The sequence below is a fragment of the Bombina bombina genome, chromosome 5 (assembly GCF_027579735.1).
Source record: "Bombina bombina isolate aBomBom1 chromosome 5, aBomBom1.pri, whole genome shotgun sequence".
Taxonomy (NCBI): domain Eukaryota; kingdom Metazoa; phylum Chordata; class Amphibia; order Anura; family Bombinatoridae; genus Bombina; species Bombina bombina.
The window spans coordinates 956,273,266-956,291,893 of NC_069503.1; the positions used below are offsets into that span (position 1 = coordinate 956,273,266).

General features: G+C 38.4%; 1 protein-coding gene across 1 annotated transcript in view; it reads right to left on the reverse strand.

The window, feature by feature from the left end:
* Nucleotides 1-18,628, reverse strand: part of PAG1 (phosphoprotein membrane anchor with glycosphingolipid microdomains 1) — a 194,445-nt gene that overhangs the window by 50,822 nt on the left and 124,995 nt on the right. Inside the window, exons 3-5 of the mRNA XM_053715157.1 lie at nt 9,482-9,533; nt 3,861-3,954; nt 2,944-3,542 (exon numbers count right to left, since the gene is read on the reverse strand). Of these exons, the coding sequence (XP_053571132.1) occupies nt 2,944-3,542; nt 3,861-3,954; nt 9,482-9,533 (745 nt within the window). The remainder of the gene's footprint in view (nt 1-2,943; nt 3,543-3,860; nt 3,955-9,481; nt 9,534-18,628) is intronic.

The window sequence follows — 18,628 nt, forward strand, 5'->3', positions numbered from 1 at the left end:
TTCTCTTATCCTGAGGGAGAAGATGACCCTTACCTCCCGTAATATCAGAGATTATTTCCGCCAAACCCGGTCCAAACAAGGTCTTCCCTTTGCTAAAAGTTTAGACTTAGATGATACATCCGCAGACCAAGGTTTTAACCATAAGGCTCTGCGTGCTAGAACAGAAAAACCTGAAATCTTTGCTCCCAGTTTGATAACCTGTAGGGAAGCATCAGCAATAAAGGAATTAGCCAACTTAAGGGCTTTTATCCTATCCTGGATCTCATCAAGGGGAGTGTCTATCCTAATAGCATCAGACAACGCATCAAACCAATATGCCGCCGCACTAGTGACGATAGCAATGCACACAGCTGGTTGACATTTTAAACCTTGGTGTACATACATCTTTTTGAGTAACCCCTCTAAATTTTTGTCCATAGGATCTTTAAAGGCACAACTATCCTCTAATAGTAGTTCTTTTGGCCAGGGTGGAACCAGCTCCTTCCACCTTGGGGACTGTTTGCCAAGCTTCCTTGATAGAGTCTGCTATGGGAAAAATCTTTTTAAATATAAAAGATGGAGAAAAAGGGATACCCGGTCTCTCCCATTCCTTAGCAATCATCTCAGAAGCTCGGTCTGGTACAGGAAAAACCTCTACCGCGGAAGGTACCTCAAAATATTTGTTTAGCTTACTGGATTTCTTCGGATTAACTACGACCATAGTGTCGCTGTCGTCCATGTAGCTAAAACCTCCTTAAGTAATAGACGGAGGTGTTCAAGCTTAAACCTGAAGGATACAACTTCAGTATCAGCAGGAGGAATTATACTGTCAGAGTCTGAGATCTCCCCCTCAGATGCTACCGAACGATTCTCCTCCTCAGGCTTCTGGGAGGGGGCATCAGGAATAGCAACAACTACGTCAGTAACCTCACCTACTGAAAGTCTATTTTTCCTCTTGCGCTTTTCCTGCAGCATGGGAAAGGCAGATAATGCATCAGAAGCCGCAGAAGACATGAGAGAAGCGATGTCTTGCAAAGAAACCCCAGTAGGAGTTGAAGAGGAAGCGCAGGGCACTGCATGTGTGGGCGATACAAGTTGGGACGCTTGAGGAGAAAACTGCCGCATATATTGAACATTGTCATTAGACTCCTGAACAGCATCTGCCTTGGAAAATGTTGGCTCAGAAAAAGGTCTATCCCTATAATTTAACGTTCTCTCAATACAAGAGGAACAGAAAGGGATTGGTGGTTCCACACTGGCATTAAAACACAAAGTACAAGTGACATTTTGCAAAGCCTCTTGGTCCATTCTGACTCACAATGGACCCAAATATCAAATAAAATTAATAAAATTTTAAACATAAAAAACTTTACTGCCCCTTTAAATTTTAAAACTTTTTTACTTTTGGTATTCATAGAGGACAGTGAACCTAACCTCTACACCTAAGCAGCTTTGCTGAGGTGCCTACCTGCTTTTAGAAACCGTCTCTCTCTCTCTTGGGCAGGAGCCAATCTTTTAAAATGGCAGATCCGGATCTCAGCTAAGATATACAGGAACTGGATTCCGATGATTGGAAACGCATAAATAACGAAGAATTCGTACTATACACAGATTCTATACTGCTTCCCCTTCCAATCACCAGGAACTAAGGGAAAAAAGGCGCGCAGCACAAATTGCTGCCTCCTCTAGGTCTGCCCATCGTGGGCGTCTCCAAATATCTCCCGGTTGGCATATTGTTTTATTAAAGTGAAACTGCCCGGAGTAGTGGAAAGCGCCCAAGCTGTCCACAATAAAAGAGCCCAAATTCCACTGAGCCTTAGTGTGTGTCCCATTAGAAATAAAGTGCCCAACTATTTCTGAGTCTCTCTTGCCTCCCAGAAAATAAAGTCTGCACTTACCTTCTAACCTGCCCGACAGCAAGGCAGCAACCAGGTTTGAGAGGTCTTCTCCCTCACATACACCTGTGAAAAAAAGTGAAAAGACTGAGTAATTTTACTTTCAGAGTAAGGGCAGCATCAGTATATGGGAGGCGCAGTGAGAATTATGTCCCACAAGTTCCCATTGCTCTAAAGCCACCACTGATCTACTGAAGAGACTGATATGGACTACGGCTACACCCTAGGACAAAGCAGCACAATCTTGCACTACTTATAAAAATAATAAACTCGATTCTTGATTGAAAATGTTTTTCTAACACCTAACTTTACCACTTCCTTGCTCTAACGTAGGCAAAGAGAATGACTGGGGTGGGAGGGAAGGGAGGTGATATTTAACAGCTTTGCTGTGGTGCTCTTTGCCGCCTCCTGCTGGGCAGGAGTGATATTCCCAATAGTAATTAGATGATCCGTGGACTCGTCATGTCATTAAAAAGAAATAAATGTTTTAAAACCATTTAAAATTGTCACTTTATTAGTTGGAGTTTGCAAATCAATATTAGTCACTCTGGTGAGTTTATTTATCTTAGATTCTTTAATTAAGGTCAATAGGTGTACCTATGAGTTTGTGCAATGCTCTAAGTAATACTGTGCAGTATGTAGCATCAAACTGCAGCATAGGAAGTTGAACAAGCACAATTTATTTCCACAGCACAACTAGGTCAAATAATCATTCAATGTATAAGGCAATGCTGTTTCAAATGTATTAATTAAACATGTTACAGAGTATTACATTGCAAAGTTTAATGTGATTTTAAGAAATTAAGTTTTAGGAGTAACTTCTAATAAAAAGCAATGTTTCTCATAATTATACCATTTTAATTTGTTATTGATGGAGATAACTCAATCTCTAAGTCTCCACTACTTTAAATTATTTAAAATAACAATTTTCTTCAAAACTAAAATTTGTATAGTTTTTATGCAATGTAAGTGCCTTGAGTCAAATTTAAATTGAATGCACAAATTTCACATTGTACCTGCTACGTATATAAGGTCGACACTGTTAATGAATAGGGCGCCATACAGTTACCTTGTCATTTTCACTTGCACACTCAAAATTTTCCTCTTGTACTCCAGCTTCACCATTTATTTCTTTGCTTTGCACATTTTCATTCTCATCTAGAAGTTTCTTAGGCAGGGGAGGAGGGATATCATCATCATCCTGAGATGTTGGAGTGCTTGCTGCACTTTGTGTATTGATGCTTTGTCTGCTCTTTCTATTGTGATCCACAGAGGCATATTCTACAGCTTCCACTTTGGGCTCTTTTTTCTTACGTTCTGCATGGTTAATACCATAATCTATTGTCCTTTGTTCTGTGCTGACTGATGCACCTATATCCTTTATCTCTTTTACTGTTTCATATAGGCAATCTTCAATGATATTTTCATGGGAGGAGCTCTCCTTTAGAACTTCATATGGTCCTTCATTTGTATGAGGAACATCGTTTTCTATACCTTCTGCAGAAAGGATGGAATCTATACTACTGTTAGGAGGGATTCGTGGTAGCTCCCTGCTTTGATGGCATCTTGAGGATTTTCCTGTATAGTCCTGCGGATCACAAAGGTCAGGGAGAGAGCTCTGAACATCTTCATAGGGCTGAACACAGGTAGCTGTGCTACCTTCTGAAACTGCAAACAAAACAGCACAAATTAGAAATATTCCAACTATAAAAGTGATAATTCTGAAAAATCATATGTAGTTTAATAAAATGTATATAAATCTAGACAGAGATAAATGGAAATGACCCAAAAACAAGTTGCTCAACACATAAGCTACTGGGTAATGTTATTAAAATGTCTTAATGTATTATATCTTGTGTAACTATGAGCAACACAATACTGTTAATGTAGTGGGAAACTGCAATGGCTGTAAAAATATGATGCAAAAATAAATATACATTCTATACAGTTGTATGAAATTCTGTTATACAGAAGTCATTTACTTACCATCACCATTACTAACTGCACCATTTCGGTAACTGGCAGGTGGCTCTGTGCCCAGACTGGTGATAGAGTGACTGAATGTCTCTTTATCTGATGGCTGTAACAAAAAATACATTTAAATGGCATATTTTGAAACATGAATATAGACCTTTTCATTTTGCTTTGTCTTCTACTGCTTTTTCTCCTAAAACTTTTTTTTCTAGTGAAACTATTTCAGAAAAAGTGTACTGTGTTAAGACCGTGCATCCCTAGAGAACATCCAATAATATCTTAACCAGTTTAAAATTTGAATACAAATGTGAATGTTTTGAATTTAGAATTTTGGATAAAAATGGTTTAAGATGAATCATACAACCCCATGGTATATATCACCTTCATGCAGAATTGTGCTCCACTCTGTTCTGGTTTGCGCCCTTGTAACCCCTTATTTTTAAATAGATTACTCTCTAATGGGTGTATCTCTTGTTTTTGTCAGTGGAAGGGGAGCAGTGTCAGAGCCCTCAAAATGTAGTTCTCTAAACCTGGTATCTGATTAAGGTTAGCAAATGGATAAGAAAAAAGACTGCTCAAAGAGCTTTACTATTGCTGATGACCAGGATTCAATACTATTTAAAATGCTGCGGGGAGGGTGATATTAGACACCCCTCCCCTTATGCTGTTCATGTGACTGAGAGTGATCTATAAGCATTGTAAATAAACTGCAGTAGTTGTTTTAAAATTAACTAATTAAACCATTTAATTTATTTCACTAAAATTGTGAATGGTGATTAAAAGTTTTTATTAAAGGGAAGACAATGCACTTAACTAAAAGGACATAAAATACATTTTTACATATGAATACTATATATCAGCTATAAAAACACATTGCAAACTGTTTTATACAAAGTAAATGTCATTTAGAGTCAAATTAGAATTTTTAGATACAATTAAATTACAGAAAATGGGTACATTAAATTATAAAATATGTTACTACATATAATGAAACTTTTTTTATTTATATTTAATTTTTTTCCTTATGATACCAAGATAACATATTCAAGTCAAAAACAAAGAAATATACAACAAAAAGTCAATTTATAAGGGCATTTTACATTCATATAAAGGAATTTGAAATAATTAATTTCAATTACATTAAAAATTTTTTTTATCAATATCGTAACCTTATCCGTTTGATTTTACTCCCAAACTGTAATAGATATGTATACCATTCTTTTTTAAATTTAATTAGTCTGGATTCATCATCCCTCATCATATCGTGATCTATAATTAGCCGTTTTCTCAATAGATTTTTTAAATAACTTTATAGTTGAACATTTTCTATCAATCCAGTAATTTATGACCATTTTTCGTGCCATTATAATTATATATGTAATTAGTTTTGATTGTCTATTTGGCCATTTTTGGGAAAGAAAAAAATAATGTCCATTACATCAAATTTACAAGAGCATTCACAAAGCTTGCTGACAAAATCACATCATTTATACCAGAATTGAGCACTTTTAGACCATTCCCACAGATAATGAATCAAGTTTGGATTTGTCAATGAGCATTTAGAACAAACATTCTCTATTTATTTTTTCCATTTCAATGCTCTAGTTGGGAGTATCTAATCTCTATTTATTATTCTAATTTTGGGATTCCCTCAGTTTCATATTCAATGTAATTTTAGTTAAAATGTTAACACTTGTGCGTATTAGTTCTTCTGAAATGTTTAGAACAGATTCTACTATCATTAGTTCTTTTTCTTTCAATTTCTAATGCATTCAAATATTAATAAATTGATAATCGAGAAAGTTTATTTTTCTCTTGCTCACTGGCAAGCTTTTCGTAAGGGAGTGTTATCCCAAATGGTTGGTTATGTTCTTATTAGATTCTTTACATAATGTCTTAATTGAAAATAAGATCAATAGTGTGAATCTAGAACCCCATACTGTGTTTGTAATTCATTAAAATATAGAATTGCTTTTTTTGGAAAGTGCATTAGCCCATATACATTAGTTAGCTTGCTCTTTTTATCCACTCTGCAAATATTTTATTATTGTCGCCTACAGGACAATTAGGGTTACCATTTTAATGGCAAATACCTTTATATTCTATGGTTTAATTTTAAAGATTTAAACATTTTTTTTCCATATTATTCTTACATCTCTGTAGACAAAAGATTTTCCCAGGTTTTCATTAAATTCTTTATATGTTGCAAAAAGTATATAAGGTAATGATTAAGGTTTAACTCTTTAAGGTTCTATTACTCTTATTGTATTGTATTAAGTGTCTAGTAGCCAAACAATTGTGATTTTTAAAAGAAAGGCCCAGTTGTATAATTTAATATTTGGGATTCCTATACCACCTCTAAGCCAGGGTAGATACATTTTTTTAATGCAATCCTTGGCTTCTTTCCTTTCCATATACATTTACTTAGAGCCACTTCTAGCTTTTTCACATCTTAATTGGTTATCAGGAAAGGCATAATTTCCAAGGGATACAAAAATTGGGCGAGAATCGACATCTAAATTAAAGATGCCCTTCCTGCAAGCGACACAGGTAAGTCTTTCCAACTTTTTAATAAGGATTTTATTGTTTCTAAAATTGTTAAATAACTTCATTTATACAATTTCCCGGATTGTTATTTTAATTTCCAAATATGTTAGTTCATTAAACTCTTTAATTTTTCTTCTCCAATATTAATTACTGGTAGATCTCTCAATTTTATTGCCAAAAGCTCTAATACTAGATTAAAGAGTAAAGGAGTGAGTGGGCATCCTTGAAGTGTTCCGCATTTTAAGTTGAAAACATTGTGATATGAAATTATTTACTAATAAACAGGCTTTAGTTTCAGAATATTTTTTTTTAAATTATGTTCAAGAAATTACCTGAAATATTAAATCTTTTCAAAACTGTAAAAATATAGGCCTATTCAATTCATGTCAAATGCCTTCTCTGCATCAAGTGACAGTAAGAAGGCATTTGGTAGATACTTTTTCTTTCCTTTCCGTATCTTTCTAACATTTCTCAATTACATGTAGTTTTTTTTTTATATTGAGTATCATCCTTTAATAAAGCCTACCTGATCTTTGTGGGTCAAGTCTGGCTTATGTTTTCTAAGTCTATCTTCTAAAAATGTTGTTAATATTTTAGAGTCCAAATTTAATAGGGATATTGGGTGGTAAGATTTAGTATATAAAGGGTCCTTATAAGGTTTTAAGAATATCAAGATATTTTCTAATTTAAATATAGGTGAAATTTTGTTGTCTTTATTAAAATATCCATTACATACAGTCGTATGCAAAAGTTTAGGCACCCCTGACAATTTCCATAATTTTCATTTATAAATAATTGGCTGTTTGGATTAGCAATTTCATTTTGATCTTTCAAATAACTGAAGGACACAGTAATATTTCAGTAGTGAAATAAGGTTTCTTGGATTAACGGAAAATGTGCAATATGCATCAAAACGAAATTAGACAGGTGCATAAATTTGGGCACCCTTGTCATTTTGTTGATTTGAATACCTGTAACTACCTAGCACTGATTAATTGGAACACACAATTGGTTTGGTCAGCCCATTAAGCCTTGAACTACATAGACGCATCCAATCATGAGAAAAGGTATTTAAGGTGGCCAATTGCAAGTTGTTGTTCTCTTTGACTCTCCTCTGAAGTGTGGCAACATGGGGGCCTCAAAACAACCCTCAAATGACCTGAAAACAAAGACTGTTCAACATTATGGTTTAGGGGAAGGCTACAAAAAGCTATCACAGAGATTTAAGCTCTCAGTGTCCACTGTGAGGAACATAGTGAGGAAATGGAAGACCACAGGCACAGTTCTTGTTAAGGTCAGAAGTGGCAGGCTAAGTAAAATATCAGAGAGGCAAAGGCAAAGGATGGTGAGAATGGTCAAAAACAGCCCACAGACCACCTCCAAAGACCTACAACATCATCTTGCTGCAGATGGTGTCACTGTGCATCATTCAAAAATTCAGCGCACTTTGCACAAGGATAAGCTGTACGGGAGAGTGATGCTGAAGAAGCCTTTTCTTCACACACGTAACAAACGGACATTTGGACAAGCCAGCTTCATTTTGGAAGAAGGTGCTGTGGACTGATGAAACAAAGATTGAGTTATTTGGTCATAACAAGGGGCGCTATGCATGGCGGCAAAAGAACACAGAGTTCCAAGACAAACACTTGCTACCCACAGTAAAATTTGGTGGATGTTCCATCATGCTGTGGGGCTGTGTGGCCAGTGCCGGTAATGGGAATCTTGTTAAAGTTGAGGGTCGCATGGATTCCACTCAATATCAGCAGATACTTGAGAATAATGTTGAGGAATCATTCACAAAGTTGAAGTTACGCCGAGGCTGGATATTTTAACAAGACAACGACCCAAAACACTGCTCAAAATCTACTCTGGCATTTATGCAGAGGAACAAGTACAATGTTCTGGAATGGCCATACCTGTCCCCAGACCTGAATATCATTGAAAATCTGTGGGGTGATTTGAAGCGGGCTGTCCATGCTCGGCACCCATCACAGCTCACTGAACTGGAGATGTTTTGCAAGGAGGAATGGTCCAAAATACCTTTATCCAGAATCCAGACACCCATTACAGGCTATAGGAAGGCTGTTATTTATGCTAAAGGAGGATCTACTAAATATTGATGCAATATTTCTGTTGGGGTGCCCAAATTTATGCACGTGTCTAATTTCGTTTTGTTGCATATTGCACATTTTCTTTTAATCCAATAAACCTCACTTCACTACTGAAATATTACTGTGTCCTTCAGTTATTTATAACTTCAGTTATAAATAAAAATCATGGAAATTGTCAGGGGTGCCTAAACTTTTGCATACAATTTTAACTGTTGCAATATGTTCTTCTATCATAATTTTATAGAAGTCTCCTGGTAGATAACCTGGACCGGGAGCTTTGTCTGATTGAATATTTCTGATTATGTTTATTATCTCTTGTTTCCATATAGGTTTATTCAATCCGACTAATTGAAGATTAGAAAGTCTAGGAATAGGAGTATCTTTCCAAAAAGGGTATTTATTTAAATCAACGTCTGCTGGAATTCAGAGTCGTATAAATTCTTGCAATAGGTTACAAATACTTTTATAATATCTTCAGCATCATTAGCAGCTTATTTCTTCTGTGTTTTTGGCTGTTACATTTTTCCTTTTTTTCAGATTTTATTAAAGGCGCAAACATTTTTTTATTGTAAAGTGATTCATGATACTTTAAATAAAGAATCTATGCCTAAAGCATATAACTCCTCAATAATATGTAAGAGTCTAGAACCTTTAATCTCATCAAGCTTCAACCCCAGTTCCTGCTTCTCCCTCCCTTGCACAGCCCTCCAGAAGCCTATTGGTGTTTGTTTCATATCACAACACACAGATATAACCAATCAGAGGCAGTACCGTCCGCTCTTTTGCAGAATAGACGATGCATTCCTGTAAGCCCAGCCAGACCTGCTTGTTCTGCTATTCTGAAATTAAGTTTACAGTACCGCTTCCGGTTTTAATATTTTGTTAACATTTAGTGTTAAAAAGTGAGTCTTTAGTGCTCCTTTAAGAACAATTTAACTACATTATTCCATATATGAAATAACAAAACAGTCTTACCGCATTCATCAGATTTTCATGATCCCCATTTTGATGTTTTGGTTTTCTCTCTCTTAAATAATAATAAAAAAAAAGGAGCACAGATATTAATTTTATTCAACCAAAATAAAAATATTTTTTTCCTCTTGTTGTTGATCTAAATATATATGCAATGACAATAAGTAAAGCATCTGAGCCTGCGTGTTGCCAGCTAGATGAATTCACCCAACGTTCCTTACATGTGAACTCAGAGCTGCCCCTTGTACTGAGTTAGTAATGTGAACCCATAAACTCAATAGCTTTATTGTGTAAGCAGGCACAGCTGACATTACACATCTCCCCAGATATTCCTGCTACTGGCATCTCATTCTGATAGTTACGCATTCTACTACAATTCATAAAAACACAGGTTGCTCATATGGTGAAGGAAAAGCCTTTGGCTGAGCATTAGCACAATCATGCCCAATCTTTTTCTTAAAGTGCAGAAGGTAGAGAAAGGGTTGTTCCAAGACTTTAAAGGGGCGCTGTGGTAGAAAAATGACACGATCTAATTCCTTAGAAGATGTATTTTTTGCACTGCTCACCCTGGAACTATTTTGACTTAACCCCTACAAAGGGGTGAAACCAGGGGTTTATTTTGGACTAGGCAAACAAGGCACTTGCCTAGGGCAGCAGATGGGGGTGGGGGCAGCACTTTTTGAGTCCCTGTTGGGAGTGGCAGGTGACTTGACTAGCGATAGTTGTCTGTATTATAAAGGTTACCTTAAAGCTAGCTATCAAGGTGGAGGGAGGTACTTATTGACGTCATCATTTGCTACTCAAAATTAATGGTTTTGGTTTATTTACAGTTGTTGACACCTTTGAGAATTTGGGGTGCTGCGACAATAATTTGGGGTGTTTAAGACCCCCATCTCCACCTTGAACTATTACTAGTGCAACAGCAACATCATAAAAACGAAATTTATGCTTACCTGAAAAATTTATTTATTTCTTGACACGGTGAGTCCACGGATCATCATCAATTACTGTTGGGAATATCACTCCTGGCCAGCAGGGGGAGGCAAAGAGCACCACAGCAAAGCTGTTAAATATCACTCCACTACCCACAATCCCCCAGTCATTCGACCAAAGGGAAAGGAGAAAAAAGGAAGTAACACAGAGGTGCCTGAGGTTTATATAAAAAGAAACTGTCTGAATACAGGGCAGGCCGTGGACTCACCGTGTCAAGAAATAAATTTATCAGGTAAGCATAAATTTCATTTTCTTTCTAATGACATGGTGAGTCCACGGATCATCATCAATTACTGTTGGGAACCAATACCCAAGCCAGAGGACACAGATGATAAGGGAGGGACAAGACAGGAACCTAAAGAGAAGGCACCAATGCTTGAAGAACCTTTCTCCCAAAAGAAACCTCAGCCGAGGCAAAAGTATCGAATTTATAGAATTTGGAAAAAGTGTACAAAAATGACCAAGTTGCAGCCTTGCAAATCTGTTCCACAGAAGCTTCATTTTTGAAGGCCCAGGAAGAAGAAACAGCCCTTGTGGAATGAGTTGCCTACAAATAAAATTTTAAGGCTCGCACAACATCCAGATTATGCAACTAGCGTTCTTGTACAACGATTTCCTGATTAATATTCTTGACCGAAACAACCTTGGGCAGGAAACCAAACTTAGTACGCAGAACCACCTTATCAGAGTGAAATATAAGATAAGGGGAATCACACTGTAAAGCAGAGAGTTCAGAAACTCTCCGAGCAGAGGAAATAGCAACAAGAAACAAAACTTTCCAAGATACAGAATGCATAGGCTCAAACGGAGCCTGTTGTAAAACTGTAAGAACAAGGTTAAGAGGCGTTTCTGGTGAGCCTGCAGGCTCAATAGACTCCATGGAGGAGTAACAGGTTTAAACACAGGCTGAATTGTAACCAAAGCCTGACAAAACGATTGCACATATGGCACATCCGCCAAGCGCTTATGTAACAAAATAGACAATGCCGAAATCTGACCCTTTAGAGTACTTGCCGACAAACCCTTCTCCAGACCATCCTGGAGAAAGGACAAAAATCCTAGGAATCCTTACTTTACTCCAAGAGTATCCTTTGGATTCACACCAATACAAGTATTTACTCCAGATCTTATGGTAAATCCTGCGAGTCAAAGGCTTACGAGCCTGAATCAAGGTCTCAATGACCGACTCACTCAGCTTCAGAGAAACGAGATTTGGATGAAGGAAGGGACCCTGAAGTAGAAGGTCCTTCCTCAGAGGCAGTCTCCAAGGTGCAAAGGATGACATTTCCACTAGGTCCCAATGTGGGCCAGCACTCCTGTAGCCAGTGCACGTGAAGACAGGGGTAAAACTGCCAATCCCCACTAATAATCCAAAGAATAGTGTAGTCCACAGCACTAATATATTTTCTCAATATGCTTTATTCAGACATTTAAAACAGCAACGTTTCGTGACCATATGTCACTTAATCATGCTATACTTAGCTTAACAGAAGACTCAATTTTTAAACATTCATTTTCGCGCCAGTCTCTCTGTGATTGTACTCTGGCACCATCTTGTGGATCTCTTGAGAAATAGCAGGACAATCTGTGAAGTAAGTAACAATTTAAAAACAATAATGTAGTAATAATGACTGGCAGTACAAAAGTATTTCACCTATCCTATTTAGTTAAACAAAATCATCTACTATATACAACTGGGCTTTGAACTATGTATTTTGTACACTATCATGTAATTTAGAGAATTGTATAGATTCATCAGAAATAGCAAGATAAATCATAATCCCTATTTAAACCTTTAGGGGCCAAAGTTTCCAACTTGTGGATCCACCACATTTCCCTCCTTTTTAGTAGAGTCTCTCTGTCCATGCCATTCCTGGGCACTTTAATCTGTTCGATCACCTGCCATCTTAGCTGGCTAATCCCATGTCCTTTTTCCAGGAAGTGCCTGGACAGAGGGGCTTCCATGTTCTTTCGCCTAATGTTGGATCTATGTTGTGTCATACGATCTCTCACTTTCTGAGTAGTCTCCCCTAAATAGATGAGAGAACATGGACACTTAATTAGGTATATGACATGTGTTGTTTCACAGGTGTAATAACCATTAATATCAAATTTTCTCCCACTATGTGGGTGAAAAAAATGTGGGCCTTTGATTATCGAGTTACAGCTCATGCAACTCAAACAAGGAAAACTTCCCTTCTGTTTGGTACCTATTAAAGGGACAGTTTACTAAAAAATGCTCTCCCCTTTAATTTGTTCCCAATGATCCCCTTTACCTGCTGGAGTGTATTAAATTGTTTACAAGTAGCTCCTTTACCCTTATAATGGCATTTGAAATTGTTAATTTAGCATGTGGTATCCCCACCTATTCTGAAAGTTTGTGGCCGCGCGTACCAGCTATAGATAAGCTTTGTAAACACAGCCAGCAGAAGAAATTACACTCCCAGTGTGATAAAGCAGAGATAAGGTAATAAAATGTTGATTTTCCATTGTTCTTTCAAAGTATTGGTGATTGTTTTAAGGACAGATATAAGATAAAGAAGCAGGTATATGTGCACAATGTGATACAGTAATGAGATCTGATTATACCTACAAGCTCAACCTATTTTATTAGGCTGTGGCTTCAAAACACAAAATCAGAGCTTTAATATACAGAAATACACCTTAAAAAGCTAATTTTCATACATTTTTTACTCTGCAGTTGGTAAAAAAAGCAATTGTAAACACATTAAGGGAAAAACTATTTTACAGTATACTGTCCCTTTAATGCTTGTCTACATTTCTTTTCTGGTCCTATGTCTGTCCTAACTAGCTGATCTTTTATGTTCCTCACCCTCCTATAGGCCATAAGTGGTGGTTCATTGAAGTGAGGGATATGCTGGTTACATTCCCTTAACACATGCCAATTTTTGCGTATTATTTTTGACACTTCTCTACTCAGCGGGCTGTATTGAGACACAAACATTATTTTGTGGTCCTGATTTACTTTTTTCCTAATAGGTTTGGGATTTCTTATGGCCTATAGGAGGGTGAGGAACATAAAAGATCAGCTAGTTAGGACAGACATAGGACCAGAAAAGAAATGTAGACAAACATTAATAGGTACCAAACAGAAGGGAAGTTTTCCTTGTTTGAGTTGCATGAGCTGTAACTCGATAATCAAAGGCCCACATTTTTTTCACCCACATAGTGGGAGAAAATTTGATATTAATGGTTATTACACCTGTGAAACAACACATGTCATATACCTAATTAAGTGTCCATGTTCTCTCATCTATTTAGGGGAGACTACTCAGAAAGTGAGAGATCGTATGACACAACATAGATCCAACATTAGGCGAAAGAACATGGAAGCCCCTCTGTCCAGGCACTTCCTGGAAAAAGAACATGGGATTAGCCAGCTAAGATGGCAGGTGATCGAACAGATTAAAGTGCCCAGGAATGGCATGGACAGCGAGACTCTACTAAAAAGGAGGGAAATGTGGTGGATCCACAAGTTGGAAACTTTGGCCCCTAAAGGTTTAAATAGGGATTATGATTTATCTTGCTATTTCTGATGAATCTATACAATTCTCTAAATTACATGATAGTGTACAAAATACATAGTTCAAAGCCCAGTTGTATATAGTAGATGATTTTGTTTAACTAAATAGGATAGGTGAAATACTTTTGTACTGCCAGTCATTATTACTACATTATTGTTTTTAAATTGTTACTTACTTCACAGATTGTCCTGCTATTTCTCAAGAGATCCACAAGATGGTGCCAGAGTACAATCACAGAGAGACTGGCGCGAAAATGAATGTTTAAAAATAGAGTCTTCTGTTAAGCTAAGTATAGCATGATTAAGTGACATATGGTCACGAAACGTTGCTGTTTTAAATGTCTGAATAAAGCATATTGAGAAAATATATTAGTGCTGTGGACTACACTATTCTTTGGATTTCCACTAGGTCTGCATACCAAATCCTGCGAGGCCACGCCGGGGCTATGAGAATTACAGACACCCTCTCCTGCTTGATTCGAGCAATGACTCTTGGAAGGAGAGCGAACGGAGGAAACAGGTATACTAGACTGAAGTTCCAAGGAACTGCCAGAGCAATTATCAGAAATGCCTGCGGATCTCTTGACCTTGAGCCGTATCTCGGAAGTTTGGCATTCTGACGAGAAGCCATGAGATCCAACTCTGGTTGCCCCCACTTGAGGGTCAAGCTGGAAAACACATCTGAATGGAGTTCCCACTCCCCGGGATGAAAAGTCCATCTGCTCAGAAAATTCGCTTCCCAACTGTGCATTCCTGGGATGTGGATCGCCGAAAGACAGCAATTGTGGGCTCCGCCGAACTGAATAATTTGGGCCATCACTGTCATGGCCAAGGAACTCCAAGTTCCCCCCTGGTGGTTGATGTAGGCCACGAGGTTATGTTGTCCGACTGGAATCTGATAAACCGGGCTAAGGCTAACTGAGGCCAGGCCAGAAGAGCATTGAAGATTGCTCTCAGCTCCAAGATGTTTATGGGCAGAACTGACTCCTCCTGGGTCCATAAGCCCTGAGCCTTCAACGAGCCCTATACTGCTCCCCAACCTAGAAGGCTGGCATCCGTGGTCACAATCACCCAGGACGGTCTGCGGAAGCAAGTACCCTGGGAGAGATGGTCAATTGATACCTGATCTAGATCTACACGCGGAGACAGGTCCGTATAGTCCCCATTCCATTGTCTGAGCATGCATAACTGCAGAGGTCTGAGATGGAACTAAGCAAATGGAATGATGTTAATGGAAGCCACAATCAGACCGATTACCTCCATACATTTAGCCACTGACGGCCGTGGAGAGGACTGAGGGGCAAGACAAGAGTCAAAAATCTTTCTTTTTCTGACCTCTGTCAGAAAAATCTTCATTAACAGGGAGTCTATTAAGGTCCCCAAAAATACGACCCTTGTAGCTGGAACAAGATAACTATTTTCTCAATTCACCTTCCATCAGTGGGATTGAAAAAAAGACAACAAGATCTCCTTATGAGATTCTGCTTGTTAAAAAGATGGCACCTGAACCAGTATGTCATCCAGATAAGGTGCCACTGCAATGCCCCGAGATCGAAGCACAGCTAAAAGAGCCCCCAGAACCTTTGAAAAAATTCTGGGAGCTGCGGCAAGGCCGAATGGAAGAGCCACAAACTGGAAATAATTGTCCAAAAACACGAATCTCAGAAACTTGTGATGGTCCCTGTGAATGGGTATATGAAGGTATGCATCCTTTAGGTCTATGGTTGTCATGAACTGACCCTACCAAGGGAAGAATGGAGCGTATAGTCTCCATCTTGAAGGATGGAACTCTAAGAAACTTGTTTAAACATTTTAGATCTAGGATTGGTCGAAAGATTCCCTCCTTTTTGGGAACTATGAACAGATTCATGTAAAATCCCAGACCCCTTTTCTGAAAGGAAACTGAAACTATCACTCCCTGGGTGGCAAGGTCCTTGACACAATGTAAGAATGCCTCTCTTTATCTGGTCTACAGATAATCTGGAGAGGAGAAAAGATTTGAAGTCTATTTTGTATCCCTGGGAGACAATGTCCACCGCCCAGGGATCCAGTACATCTCTTATCCAAGCCTGGGAAAAAAGAAAGAGTCTGCCCCCTACAAGATCCGCTCCCGGATCGGGGGCTAACCCTTCATGCTGACTTGGAATCAGCTGAAGGCTTTTAAGATTGCTTTCCCGTATTCCAGGATTGGTTGGGCTTCCAGGAAGGCTTGGCTTGATCTTGCTTGGAGGAAGGGGAGGAAGACTTGCCTTTAAATTTACGAAAGGAACGAAAATTACTCTGACGTACCTTCTGCTTATTATTTTTATCTTGAGGAAGAAAAGAACCCTTCCCTCCAGTAATATCTGAGATAATTTTCGCCGAACCAGGTCCAAACAAGGTCTTACCCTTGTAAGGAATAGCCATGAGCTTAGATTTAGATGAAACATCCGCAGACCAGGACTTCAACCACAAGGTCCTGTGGGCTAGGACTGCAAAACCAGAAATTTTGGCTCCCAGTTTAATAAACTGTAAGGAAGCATCTGTAATGAAAAAAATTGGCTAACATGAGAGCCTTATTCCTGTCCTGGATCTCATCAAGAGGGGTATCCCTCTGAAGAGATTCAGACAACGCATCAAACCTGTAAGCCGTAGCACTGATAACACTGGCGATACACACCGCAGGTTGCCATTGTAGACTCTGGACATACATCTTTTTTAGTAAAGCCTCCAATTTTTTATCCATTGGATCTTTAAAAGAACAACTATCCTCTATGGGAATAGTAGTCCTCTTGGCTAAAATGGAGATTGCTCCTTCTACCGTCTACAACGACTCCTTAATAGAATCCGCTATAGGAAACATCTTCTTAAAATAGGAGATGGAGAAAAGGGAATACCAGGTCTTTCCTATTCTCGGCCAGGAACCGGAAAAAACTCCACTGCGGAGGGAACATCAAAGTATTTGTTCAATTTACTAGACTTTTTAGAATTCACTATGATAGTTGTGTCGGAGTTGTCCAAAGTAGCCAAAACCTCCTTAAGTAATAAACGAAAGGTGTTCTAGCTTAAATCTGAAGGATACCACTTGAGCATCAGAAGAATGAATTACACTGTCTGAGTCTGAGGTTTCCCCCTCAGATGCTACCGACATGTCTTCTTCCTCAGGCTTATGGGAAGGGAAACTCTGGATAGCCAGAACTTGATCAGAAACCTTACTGTTTCCTTAAATTTCCTTTTACACCTTCCCTGCAACATGGGGAAAGCTGACAAAGCCTCAGATACCGCAAGGGATACCTGGGAAGCAATGTCTTATAGAGAAAATCCTACAGGATTGCAAAAGGAAACACAGGGCACTGTATGTGGAGACTGAAAAAGTTGGGACGCTTGAGGAGAAAGCTGCGGCATATCTGCAACAGGAGACACCTGAACAGCATTTGCCTGGGTTAATGGTGATTCATAGTCAAATATTTCCTCTCTATAACTTACAGTTCTCAATGTATGAGGAACAAAAAGGAACTGGGGGTTCCACCTGAGCATCAAAACATATCTGAAAAGCAGCAACTTCGCCTGGGATAACGGTTTGAAAAGACACTTGATACATCTTATGTAATAAATAAGGATTAAGTGTAAAAATTATTTATTTTAAAATAAAAAATAAATGTGTACTTTGTCTTTAAATAGAAATGTGGGTTAGCGCAACAAACCAAATAGACCTCAGGCTACCTATACACTCAGTCAGTAGCTTTACTGAGGTGCCTACCTGTCTTGCAGCTCATGGAGTGACTTCCCTCACAGAAGAAACAATCCCCTTTTCAAATACAGAGCGGTTACAGAGCCCTAACTGACGAAAAACCCCTGGCTTACAACAGTAATCTCCATGACCAAAAGTTAAAATATAAAAACTACTATTACACACTGAGCCACCATAAATCACCTCACAGTCTCAATGCTCAAACTGTCTAAAATAAACCCCAGACATGAAGGTTTAATAAAGTCCCATATTCAATAAGACAGCTTTTAGCTGTAACAAGTGCCAGCAATCTCCTTGCAAAAGAAAATTAAAATGGCACTTACCTGAAAGTGCTGTCCGGCAGCAGAACAGCTCACCTGGTTTGAGAGGGTGCAGCACCTCACATGGACCTGTGAAGAGAGAAAAACTGACTAAACCTACTCAGGTTTTCTAGTTAGGGCAGCAGATTCTTGAGAAAACGCAGTGAGGATTGTACCTCACAAGTTCTCAAGTGCTCAAAAGCCACCACTGTCCTACTGAAGAGACTTATGTGGACTAGACCCCAGAAATGAACAGAGTAAGCTTACGCTGCTAAAAAAAAAAAAAAAAATCTTGATTGAAGAAAACTTCTCATCAGACACCTAAACTTCACCTCCTCCTTGCACTACAGGCAAAGATAATAACTGGGGGATTTTGGGTAGGGGAGTGATATTTAACAGCTTTGCTGTGGTGCTCTTTGCCTCCTCCTGCTGGCAAGGAGTGATATTCCCAACAGTAATTGATGATGATCTGTGGACTCACCGTGTCATTAGAAAGAAATAGGATTTAGGAAAGTAGCTCTCAGGTTTTCTGCTACTTATTAGATCATATGCTTAAATAGACATGAAATCAGAATCATTGTTTT